This window comes from Chlorocebus sabaeus, chromosome 24 (genome assembly GCF_047675955.1).
Source record: "Chlorocebus sabaeus isolate Y175 chromosome 24, mChlSab1.0.hap1, whole genome shotgun sequence".
Classification (NCBI taxonomy): domain Eukaryota; kingdom Metazoa; phylum Chordata; class Mammalia; order Primates; family Cercopithecidae; genus Chlorocebus; species Chlorocebus sabaeus.
In genome coordinates, this window is record NC_132927.1 from 34,830,267 (window position 1) to 34,843,187 (window position 12,921).

The window sequence follows — 12,921 nt, forward strand, 5'->3', positions numbered from 1 at the left end:
CGCTTAGCTTTCTGGTTGGATGTTTTGGGTGAGTTTGTTGGCGCGCATGCGTGTTGTGTCTCAAGGGCGGGTTTGAAGGCAAGTGGGTGTTGACCTGCGGGCAACTGAAGTTGATGTCAGATTATACCCGTGACTGCGCGGGTCTTGGGCGTCCTGGAGACACGTAGGGATGAATTTATGTTTCCGACGATTGCATCTGGAGGGGTGTGTAAGACTCTGTGGCTGAAGAAAGCTATTACGCTTCTTATGTAGGTCATTATTTTTAAAATAGCATTTCGGTTTTATCTGCTTGACTGCCTCTTAACAAATTTTAAGCCCTCCTCTACATCTATTTGGTTTTGCCCTACCAGCTCTGGGATTGGGGAGTGCACTGTTCATGGTTATTGTTGCTCCTGTGGCCATTCTCTTGGCATCCCCACTTTCACATTTTGGCGTGGTGTATTAATAGACTAAGTGGGATTAATGGGTAAATAGGACTTTATAGTCGTCTCTAATCCTGGATTCAATACCAAAATTTAGATTTTCAGCTTTGTGGATGTTCTATTTCGACATTTTAAGAACAGTTCATTGCAAAGAGGTGAAAATTTTGTTCTGAAGTCTTAAGGACACAGAGAAAGTTTTTCCGTCCATAAGTGTGGGACTTGTTTTGTGACCAACAATATGAAAGGCTCTGAGGTCAGCTTGGAGAAGAAAAAAAGGATTAAGATGCCAGCGAAGAGACTTCGTGAGGTAGTTTCTCAAAATCATGGAGATCATTTGGTTTTGCTGAGAGATGAGTTGCCCTGTGTTCCTCCGGCATTGTCTGCAAATAAACGTCTTCCTGTTGGAACGGGGACTAGCTTAAATGGAACATCATGTGGTATGTGATTCCATGTAATTTTTCAACCAGTTTTAGTTTAGTGAATCTTTAGTCCTTATTTGTTTAAATTTCCAGACGTAAGATATAAGTCTAGTTTGTGCAGATGTTTGAAAACTGACCCTGTTTCCCGGGAAAATGGCCAGGAAGCCTATAAAATGTTTGAATAGATCTAATGAATGAAACTTTAACGTCTCTAGTTGTGCTTTTTTTTTTTTTTTGGCATTGACTTTTGCATATTGTTTTTGTTTATATCTATGGTGGATACACTTAACTTGTATAATTTGCTTTATTTTCCCCGCTAGTGTTTTTTATAGTTTTCCCCCAAAGTAGTACTTTTTACCTAATGCACTACTTTCCGTTAATAGTGGGAAAAGCAGGACTTCTGCCAGTTGATGGCTTCTATATTCCAATTCACTTAATCTGTCTAAACCTCAGTGAAAATAAGGATAACATATGCTTTACCCACTTCGCTGCTAATTGTGAGGATCAAATTAATGAATATGTGAGCAAAAACAGCAAAATGCTTTTATAATGCTGCTTTTTAGGGGATACAGCGGTGACACTCAAATAGTCCTGCGGTTAAATTAGACCTTTACATCGTATACATATTTCTACCCAGATTGTCCACATCCAATAGTGTATGGTTATATTTTAAAATATTTCATGCTTATCTCACTTTATTGTCAGTACCGAACCTTATTTTCCCAAATATCAACTGTAAAAGCCTTCATTCAGATATGTTTAAATACATTTTCTTAACTTTCTTTGCACGCAAATTGTCCTTCCAACGTCTGCATTATATGGAGTTTATAGGTCTTGAATCATGCCTATACAGTTTCTAAAGCTAAGGATCTGATTTTTAAAATCACTAAAATTTATTCCTTTGTTTTGTTAGGTTCATCAGACTTAACTTCTGCTAGAAATTGTCACCAGCCTCTAAAAGAAAATCCCATGGTGTCAGAAAGTGTAAGCAAAAGGATTCCTAATTATGCTCACATTAAAATTTTCAGTGTTGTCAAATAATGTATTCTTAAATTATGTTTGATTAGCAACATGCCTTGTTTTTATTTAAATATCACTTACCAAACCAATGTTTTATATACTACAATTGTGACTTTGAATGGTGTTTGAGACATTAAACAAAAGACCCTCCCTAGAATCAAAAATACCCGTTATTAAAATAATGGCCGCTTAAAGAGATATGATAACTGAAAAGAAGCTCTCTTACTATTCAGGGAAAAAGTGTTCTTGCCCAGAGACTTAACATATTTTTAGGTAAAAGAAAAGGAACAACTAACAGTACAATTTTCTTTAACATGAGGTGTGCTTGCATGTCATTCTAACACTTGTGAGGTGTTTTGGTTTTTTTAGAAGAGAGGTTCTTTAAGAATAACATGAAATTATCATCTTAACTTTATAATGCCGAACGTATTTGATAAATATAATGTTTTGGTTATGAGATCTAATTAGACTTTGATAGCTAATCATAGTGTTGACCTATGTATTGTCAGTTTAATAAGTCTGTATAATGAGAGTTTCACAATATACTATTTTGAAAATTGAAGCAGGTAAACTAATAATTCAATTAAAACTGTATGACAATTTTGTCAAAAGCTCACAATAAAATGTATAATTTTGTGCTGTACTTGGTCCCTATGTAAATGCCTAGACTTTGGAGTGGTTTTTTGTTGTTGTTGTTTTGCCTTTTTTTTTTTTTCTTTTAAGCAGGCCTTATTTAATGATATCTAAACTTCTCAAATGTATGGATACACTGTTATTGTATAATTGAGGATAAATCTGTGATCTTCCTGATATTGTGCCATCCTTATCTACTCCATTTGACTCACAGTGAGTCAGATTTTTACGTTTCACTGAAGGAACTGAGATGTTAAATGACTTGCTCTGCTAGAATTGGTATACTGGTTTGGGTCTGAATCTCAGTGCTACATTTGCTTGCTGCTTCATTTACTCATTCATTTGCTTGTCTGATAGTGTGTTACCCATTCAACAAATCTTTGAGTAGCTTTAAGGTACATCAGCATTGCGTGGTGATGGAAATGAAGCATATGAAATACACAGTCCTGCCCTCCCAGAACGCAGTAGTCACATAGCTAGTAAATGTTTCTTGATAAATAATAAATCCAAGTTTATTTATCCTATTTCTTCCTTTCATATCCCAAAGGATTTTTCTAAAGACGTTGCAGTGCAAGTGTTGCCTTTGGATAAAATAGAAGAGAACAACAAACAAATAGGTAAACGAATAATATTGATTTTTTGTTGTTATAAAATATACTTAACATAAAGTTTACCACTTTAGCTCTTTTGAAATGTACAGTTCTGTGACGGTAAGCACATTCACATTGTTGTACAATCATCACCACCTTTCATATCCAGAGCTTTGTCATCTCTCCCGACTCTACCCATTAAACACTGACTGCTCATTTTTTGTCCCCTCAGCCCTGGGCATCCTACTTTTTGTCTCTATGAATCTGACTACCCTAGGTACCTTATATAAGTAGAATCATATAGTATTTGACCTTTTGTGACTGGCCTATTTCGCTTAGCATAATGTTTTCAAGGTTCATCCATGTTGTAGCATGTGTCAGAATTTTCTTCTTAAGGGTAGAATTTATTTTTAAGAATTTATTACATAGTCTTACAGTTTTTATTATTTTCATTTTAAATTAGTTTTTCTTCCCAAATTAAGCTATTCCTAGAATCTGTAAAAATCCAGAATAAGGTTTGCAATGGTGAAGGTTATCTTGTTATTACCAATCTATTGCATAGGTTTAGTATTAGATATGTTTATAAATTTTTTTTTTTTTGAGACGGAGTCTCCCTCTGTTGTCCAGGCTGGAGTGCAGTGGCGTGATCTTGGCTCACTGCAACCTCCGGCTCCCAGATTCAAGCAATTCTTCTGCCTTAGCCTCCTGAGTAGCTGGGATTACAGGTGCACGCCACCACACCCAGCTAATTTTTGTATTTTTTTTTTTTTTTTGTAGAGACAGGGTTTCACCATCTTGACCAGGCTGGTCTCAAACTCCTGACGTCAAGTGATCTGCCTGTCTCAGCCTCCTAAAGTGCTGGAAATACAGGGCCACCGTGTCTGACCCCATATGAATTTTAAAATAGTTTTTTCTAATTCTTTGAAAAATGATGTTGGTAATTCGATAGGAATTACATTGAATCTGTAGATGTCTTTGGGCAGTATGGTCATTTTAATGATATTGATTTTTCCAATTGATGAGCATGGAATGTTTTCCACTTGTTTGTGTCATCTGTGATTTTTTTTCATCAGTGTTTTGTAGTTCTCCTTGTAGAGATCTTTCACCTTCTTGATTAAATGTATTCCTAGGAATTTTATGTTTTGTGTGCCACTATTGTAAATGGCATTGAGTTCTTGATTTGATTCTCAGCTTGAACATTATTAGTGTATAGAAACGCTACTGATTTTTGTACATTGATTTTGTATCCTGAAACTTTACGTAAGTAATTTATCAGATCTAGGGGCATTTTAGAGGAATCTTTAGGGTTTTCTCGGTATAGGACCATGTCATCAGTGAACAGAGATAATTGGACTTCCTCTTTTACTTTTTGGATGCCTTTTATTTCTTTCTCTGTCTGATTGCTCTGGCTGAGACTTCCACTACTATGTTGAAAAGAGTGGTGAGAGTGGGCATCCTTGTCTTGTTCTAGTTCTTAGGGGGAATGTGTTCAACTTTTGCCCGTTCAGTATGATGTTGGCTGTGGGTTTGGAATTATGAGGATTATATTATTACTTAATCACTTAATTTGTTCCTTGTCCTTTTCAATTGTGGAGTGCTATGGCTGAGTTCCTAAACATTCTTTTAGTTAAAAAAGATTTTTTTAGTAGCTTATTAAAATTGAATAAATATTCAGGAATTTAATATATATTGTTGTGTCTTGATTTTGCAGCAAATGACATCTTCATTTCTCAGTATACAGTGGGACAGAAAGATGCTCTAAGAACAGTTTTAAAGCAAAAGTAAGTTTCATTTACAGAAAATAATTGGACCATTTCTTATGTTTAAAATCAGCTTCATTTGTACTTTGGACATATGAAAAACTGTCTTTTCACCATGTGAAATATATATTGTGTGATGATATGTATAAAGCGTTTCTCATGGTGCTAGACACATTTAAAATACTCAGTAGCAGTTAGCAGTTATTATGGAAGTGCTATAGTATTAACTCATTTAACACACCTATAAAATAGATTTCATTACTATCCCAATTTTATAGAATCCCCATTTTCTTTTATTTATTTATTTATTTAGAGATGGAGTCTCACATTGCCCAGGCTGGAGTGCAGTGGCATGATCTCGGCTCACTGCAACCTCCGCCTCCCAGCTTCAAGGGATTCTCCTGCCACAGTCTCCCGAGTAGCTGGGATTACAGGCACCTGCCATTATGCTGAGCTAATTTTTGTATATTTCTAGAGATGGGGTTTCACCATGTTGGCCAGGCTGGTCTTGAACTCCTGGCCTCAGGTGATTCACCTGCCTAAGCCCCCCAAAGTGCTGGGGTTACAGGCGTGAGCCACCATGCCCGGCCAGAATCCCCATTTTATAGATAAGGAAACTAAGGCATTGGGAGATTGAGAGGTTGATTTTCCCAAAGTCCAGGTTGTTACTGGACTGGAATTTGAATGTGCAAGTCTGCCTTTAGAGCCATCTCTCTTAACCACTTTACTATACTGCTTATAGCAGTGCTCAATAGTTCCGTATACATATTACTTATTATTTATTGTCTGAAGACATTTAGACTTTTCCTGGTCAAAATCTCAGAAAGAGATGAGTTTAGCACCTGGATGCAGTGAAGAGAGACCATGGTTACTCCACCTAAATGCCCCCTCCCAACTTTATCTTAAACACCAATGAAATCTAAAACTAACCTTGACAACAGCACATGAGAAACATGAAGGAAGAATAAATTCACTAGTCTGGAGGCAATTAATGTTATCTTTATCATATACCTAGGCTAGATGTATTCTACTCCTGAACCAGAGCACTGCAGAAGGCCTCTTAGGAAATAGAAAAAAATTTTACTTACTTTTGAATTCTCATTTTATTCAAAAGGAAATTATATATTAGTTCTATAAATGGAAAACTGGTATTGTTTAGAATACATTTAAAAATAAATATACAGGCCAGGTGTGGTGGCTCACGAAGGGGTGGCCTGCCCCTCCACACCTGTGGGTGTTTCTCGTTAGGTGGAACGAGAGACTTGAGAAAAGAAATAAGACCACAGAGGCAAAGTATAGAGAAAGAAAAGCGGGGGCCCAGGGGACCGGCGCTCAACTTACAGAAGGACCCACTCGGGCACCGGTCTCTGAGTTCCCTTAGTATTTATAGATAATTATCTTTACCATCTTAAAGATAAGGGAGTGGCAGGACAATAGGATCGTTTTTAGGGAGGAAATCAGCAGTAAGACATAAGAACAAGGATCTCTGTGACATGAATAAGTTTAAAGGAAAATCCTGTGCCTTGAGATAAACCTTTTAGCAGCATTGTTTCATCCTATCACATGGGGATAAACCTTGGACAATACCTAGCTTTTTCTAGGAACAAAGACACACCCTGCACGCCCAAAATCCATTAAACCTTGAGTTACCACAGCACATGTCTCTTGCAAGGACAAGGTTGGGGGTAGGGTCACAGATTAACAGCATCTCAAATACAGAGCAAAATGGAGTCTCTTATGTCTACTTCTTTCTATATAGACACAGTAACAGGCTGATCTCTTTCTTTTCCCCACAGGCTCACACCTATAATCCCAGCATTTTGGGAGGCTGAAGTGGGTGGATCACTTGAGTCCAGGAGTTTGAGACCAGCCTGGACAACATGGCAAAACCCCATCTGTACCCAAAAAATATACAAAAATTAGCCAGGTGTGGTGGCATGCGCCTGTAGTCCCAATAACTTGGGAGGCAGGAGATAGGAGGATTTCTTGAGCCTGGGAGGCAGAGCATGGCGCAGTGAGCTGAGATGGTGCCACTCACACCACTGCACTCCAGCCTGGGCAACAGAGCTAGACCTGTCTCAAATAAATTAAATAACTATACAACTATTAAAATACAACATTTATTCTTTTTCCACCAACAGTTTTCCATAGTATACATACTATGTTCTGGGAAGCACCGGAATAACAAAAAATAAATACCCCTAAATTGCAAAGGTATAATCTGAGCCACCCAGAGTTTCACAGCTGGTTCTTTGGTCCTATCAGGTTTTTACTTTTTATATTTGTTCACACTAAAATTCTCAATACATAATATAGCAGTTAGGAGAGGCATTTGAATGGTAAATTATATCAGAAGGTTTCTAAATATATAAGAAAAAGCCCTAGTGAGGGCATGGTGTTATCTGTCATCTTCTCTACTTGAACTAAAAATTGCAGATTACGTCTGACTCAGTTGGATAGAAAGCAATCACCACTTCTATCCAGCAGACCCTTAGTGGATGAAGTAGCTGCTTGCAACCACAACAGGGACTTTGTAAAGTTCCCTTCCAGTCAGAACTCTCAGAACTAAAATTTCTCAGAACTTTCAAATCTGAGAGGGAGAAGTTGTTAATAAACAAGTGGACAGTGAGAGAAAATTGCAAACACTGCCTCTTTTATCTGTTGCTAGATCTCTCCCTAACTAAGGATGAATGAACATAATTTTTTTTTTTTTTTTTTTGAGATGGAGTCTTGCACTGTCACCCGGGCTGGAGTGCGGTGGCGCAGTCTGGGCTCACTGCAACCTCCGCCTCCCAGGTTCACACCGTTCTCCTGCCTCAGCCTCCTTAGTAGCTGGGACTACAGGTGCCCGCTACCATGCCTGGCTAATTTTTTGTATTTTTAGTAGAGATGGGGTTTCACTGTGTTAGCCAGGATGGTCTCGATCTCCTGACCTCATAATCTGCCTGCCTCAGCCTCCCAAAGTGTTGGGATTACAGGCGTGAGCCACCGTGCCCGGCCCTGAACAGAATTTTTTAAAAGACAATACAACTAAGGAGCCTCTATGGGAAGGTAATTGCAATGTAGAGAATAATAACTGAATCAAACTATAGAAATGACTCTCATGTCTAATTATGTCCCAAGAGATATACCTTTAAAATGAAGCAGGCTGAAAATAAAAATACAACAAAAGTATTTTGAGGAGAAAACAAATAAAAAGAAATAAGAATTAGCAATATTAATTCTAGTTGAAGTAAAATTCAAGGCATATCTGCTAAATAGACTAAATAGGACCAATTTTTTTGGCAAAGTTAATTTTTTAGTTAGTTTTAAAAATCTTTAATGTAGCTGCCAGGCGCAGTGACTCACGCCTGTAATCACGGCACTTTGGGAGGCTGAGGCGGGCAGATCACCAGTTCAGGAGATTGAGATCAGCCTGGCCAACACGGTGAAACCCCGTCTCTACTAAAAATACAAAAAATTAGCCGGGCTTGGTGGCGTGCACCTGTAGTCCCAGCTACTTGGGAGGCTGAGGCAGGAGACTCACTTGAACCTGGGAGGCAGAGGTTGCAGTGAGCAGAGATTGTGCCACTGCACATCAGCTTGGGGGACAGAGCGGGACTCTGTCTCAAAAACAAAACAAAACAAAACAAAAAATAAATAATAAATGTAAAGAGTTTAAAAAAATCAAATACTATGAAAAGCTTATAATGAGAAACCACCATCTTCTACCCCACTATTTCCTTAACCACTAGGCCTGTTCCCCAGTGGCAGCTGCTTTTGATTCTTTTACCTCTTTCCTCTGAGAGGTGATTTCATAAATCAAAGTAATATGCTTACAGTACTATTTTTGATTTATTAAATTTAAGTCAAGCACAGTGGCACATGCCTGCAGTCCTCTCTACTTGAGAGACCAAGGCAGGAGGGTCGCTTGAGCTCAGGAGTTTATTTACAGCTGGGGCAACATGGTGAGACCCCTTCTCTTAAAAAAAAAAAAATCTGTCTATACTGGGTTGTGAAAAAATACAAAAAACAACAACGAATAAATGTAGACTGCACTTATTCTACTATGATAAACTTTAGCTGTCTTAAGTTACTTTTTCTCTCTTCCTCTAATTATAGTTACTCTGTATTGATATATATAACAGCCATAAACAGAAAAAACTTTTTTACTTTATAAAGTTTCAGTGTTTACAGAAGTAGAGAGGATAATTTGTTAAACTCCCATGTTCTCATAGCTTAGCTTCAATTATTAGCATTTTGTTTCATTCATAACCGCCCCACATACCCATGAATTATTATAAAACAAATCCCAGAAGTCATTTCATTTTATCTTTACATATTTTAATATATGTACCTGAAAGATAATTTTTTAAAAAGGTATTGCCATAATGCTACTATCATACTGAAACATAATAATTAATAATTTCTTAATATTATAAAATATTAAGTCAGTATCCAAGTTTCTGTCACTGTCTCATAATTTTTTTATGGTTACTTTTTGTTTTGTTTTGGGATTGGTTTTTGTTTTTGTTTTTTGAGACAAGGTTTCAAACTCTTATCACCCGCAGTGGAGTGCAGTGATGTGATTGTAGTTCACTGCAACCTCAAACTTCAGGCTCAGGCAGTCTTCCTCCCTCGGCCTCCTGAGTAGCTGGGACTACAGGTATGCACCACCATGCCTGGCTAATTTTTTTTTTTTTTTTTTTTTATGTTTTGTAGAGACTGGCCTCACGGTGTTGCCCAGGCTGGTCTCAAACTGCTGGGCTCAAGTGATCCACAGCCTTGGCCACCCAAAGTGCTGGGATTATAGGCGTGAGCCACGGCACCCTGTGGTTAATTTAATTTTGCATTAGAATCTAAGGAAAAGCCACACTTTACATTTGAATGATGTGTCTCTTAAATTTTTTTTTTTTTTTTTTTAAGACAAAGTCTCGCTCTGTTGCCTAGGCTGGAGTGCAGTGGTGCGATCTTGGCTCACTGCAACTTCCACCTCCTGGGTTCAAACAATTCTCCTGCCTCAGCCTCCTAAGTAGCTGGGATTACAGGCATGCACTACCATGCCTAGCTATTTTTTTGTAGTTTTAGTAGAGACGAGGTTTCACCATGTTGATTAGGCTGGTCTCAAACTCCTGACCTCAGGTGATCCCGCCCACCTCGGCCTCCCAAAGTGCTGGGATTACAGGTATGAGCTACCATGCTGAGCCTTCAGTTTGTTTTAATTTACAGATTTACCCTCATTTTGTTTTTGTTATAATTTATTTGTCTTAAGAAATTTTCTACCTTCTGGATTTTGCTGAATGTATCCTTTTTTTGTCTTTAATATGTTTCTCTCAACCTTGAATTTCTGTCAAGTGGCAAGAATGCTTGATAGTTTTTTGTATTTTTTAGTAGAGACGGGGTTTCACCGTGTTAGCCAGGATGGTCTCGATCTCCTGACCTCGTGATCCGCCCGTCTCGGCCTCCCAAAGTGCTGGGATTGCAGGCATGAGAGATCACGCCACTTCACTCCAGCCTGGGCGACAGAGCGAGACTCCGTCTCAAAAAAAAAAAAAAAAAAAAAAAAAAAAGAATGCTTGATAGGTGATGTTATATACTTCCTGTGTAATACATCAGGATACATAGATGTCTGATTATATCTCTTATTGTGAAATTAGGATTGATCTGTTAATATACCATCTTTTTGTATCAGATTACAGCATATGGAAATTTGAGGACAAAGAGTCTAAACAGTCAATTTTAGAAATTTAGCAGGAAAATAATTTCTTATAAAAGCTAAAGGAAGCTGGGCATAGTGTCTCATGCCTGTAGTCTTAGCTCTTTGGGAGTCCAAGACAGGAGGATCACTTGAGCCCAGCAGTTTGAGACCAGTCTGGGCCATATAGCAAAATTTTTTTAATTAGCTGGGTATGGTAGCATGTGCCTGTAGTCCCAGGTACTTGGAAGGCTGAGGTGGAAGGATCACTCGGGCCTGGGAGCTTGAGGCTGCCATGAGCCATGTTCATGCCATTGCACTCCAGCCTGGGTGACAGAATGAGACCCCGTCTCAACAGAAAAATAGAGAGACAGATAGTCAGACAGATGCTGAATGATAGGAAAAAAAAGCAGGGAAAGCAGAAGAAATCAAGTATATCAGATAAAAGAAAACATAAAACACAGTAGAATGTTTTCAACTAGTTCTAGAAGTATGTCAGTGTAATAAGCAAATCCTAGACAAGTCTAAGTCAGAAAATTAGTGAGAAAATGCATGTTATAAATAAAAAGAGGGCATAATGATAGAAGATATTAAGAATACTGTGTATTAAGAATACTGTGTACTTGAATGCTACAAATTAAGAAATCTAGATGAAAGACATAACTCACCAAAAATAACCATATAACTAAGAAGATTTTAGTACACCAGTTACTGGGAAATAAATTGAAAAAAAAAAAAAAAAAAAAACCTTCAAAGAGCAATCTCCAAAAGCAGTCATGATTTTCTTTGAGTTCTTGAAAAATTTTAAGAAACAGATTATGATCATGCTATATATTCTGCTCCAGAGCAATGAAAAGCAAAGAATGCCACTCATGTCATTTTATGATGCTAACCTAGCCCAAGTATCCATACCTAACATTAGTTCCATCAGAGATATTTTCATCATAATATTGTAATTTAAACAAATGTAGTTCTTGAAATACAATAACTAAATCTAATACTATTCTAATAGTTAAAGAAAAAGATACAATTGTATGATATATCATTATTATAAATAAGTTATGAGTAAATTATATCTTATCATATGTTAAAAGATAATACACAATGATTAAGTAGAGTTTAGCCCAGGAATGCAGCAATGTTTTAAAAACGGTAATAGCAAATTCTGTTGTAATGCTTATGCACCAGGCACTGTTCTCTGCACTTTTTTAGTTTATTTTTGTTTTACTTTTTGTTTTTTATTTTGTTGAGACAGGATCTCGCTCTGTCACCCAGCCTGGAGTTCAGGGGCAGGTTCACAGTTTGCTTCAGCCTTGACCTCCCAGACTCAAGTAATCCTCCCACCTGAGGTCCCCCTAACCCCACCCCAGAGTAGCTAGGACTACAGGCATTTGCCACCACGTCTAGCTAACGTTTTTACTTTTTGTAGATACAGGGTCTCACTATATTTCCCAGGCTGGTGTCAAACTCCTGGGCATAAGAAGTCCTGCCTCAGCCTTTGAAAGTGCTTGAATTACAGGCATGAGCCAACATACCTGGCTGCACTTCTACTCAATCTTTACAAAAACCCGGCATGTCTAATAACGTTTCAAGCTTACAAATAAGGAATAGAAGGGTTTAAGTCACCCATGCAGTCTGTCTCCAGAGGTAGTGTTCTTAACTATTGCGCCACTATAATAATTCATGATCTATTAATATATTTATATCATTTGATCAAATAAGAAAGTATATGTGACAAGCACTACAGTCACATTTAGTGACATTTTATGCCCATATCTTCTTAATTTTTTTATTTTTTAAATTGACAAATAATTGTACATATTTGTAGGGTACATAGTGCTGTACTTATAATGTATAGTGATCAGATCATCGTAATTAGCATATCCATCATCTGAAACATTTATCATTTCTTTGTGTTAGGAACCCTCAATATCCTCCTTTTAGCTATTTGAAACCGTGTAACACGTTATCCTTAACTATACTCATCTTACTGTAGTCATTCCTCCTATCTAGCTGTGACATATTCCTGACTTATTCCTCCTATGTAGCTGTAATTTTGTATCCTTTCACAAATCTCTCCATATGCCTCCCTTCCATACCCATTTTATACTCAGTCACCACACACACACACGCATAATACCTACAAACTTCTTTAAGAATAAAATGATACATTCTTTTTTTTTTTTTGAGATGGAGTTTCACTCTTGTCACCCAGGCTGGAGTGCAATGGTGTGATCTTGGCTCACTGCAACCCCTGCCTCCCGAGTTCAAGTGATTCTCCTGCCTCAGCCTCCTGAGTAACTGGTATTACAGGCATGTGCCACCACGCACAGCTGATTTTTTGTGTTTTTAGTAGAGATGGGGTTTCACCACATTGGCTAGGCTGGTCTCAAACTCCTGACC

The 12,921-nt window shown here is 37.7% G+C and overlaps 1 protein-coding gene across 11 annotated transcripts in view; it reads left to right on the forward strand.

Annotated features, from left to right (window-relative positions):
* Positions 1-67: 67 nt before the first annotated feature.
* KIAA0586 (KIAA0586 ortholog) overlaps positions 68-12,921 on the forward strand; it is a 121,194-nt gene continuing 108,340 nt past the window's right edge. For 3 of the 11 annotated variants that reach the window (XM_037984053.2, XM_037984061.2, XM_037984058.2), the window contains exons 1-4: positions 68-859; positions 1,755-1,825; positions 3,042-3,111; positions 4,796-4,865. In XM_037984053.2, coding sequence (XP_037839981.2) covers positions 661-859; positions 1,755-1,825; positions 3,042-3,111; positions 4,796-4,865 — 410 coding nt within the window. In that variant the 5' untranslated portion in view covers positions 68-660. The other 8 variants (XM_073011033.1, XM_037984054.2, XM_073011034.1 and 5 more) reach the window with 5 other exon arrangements.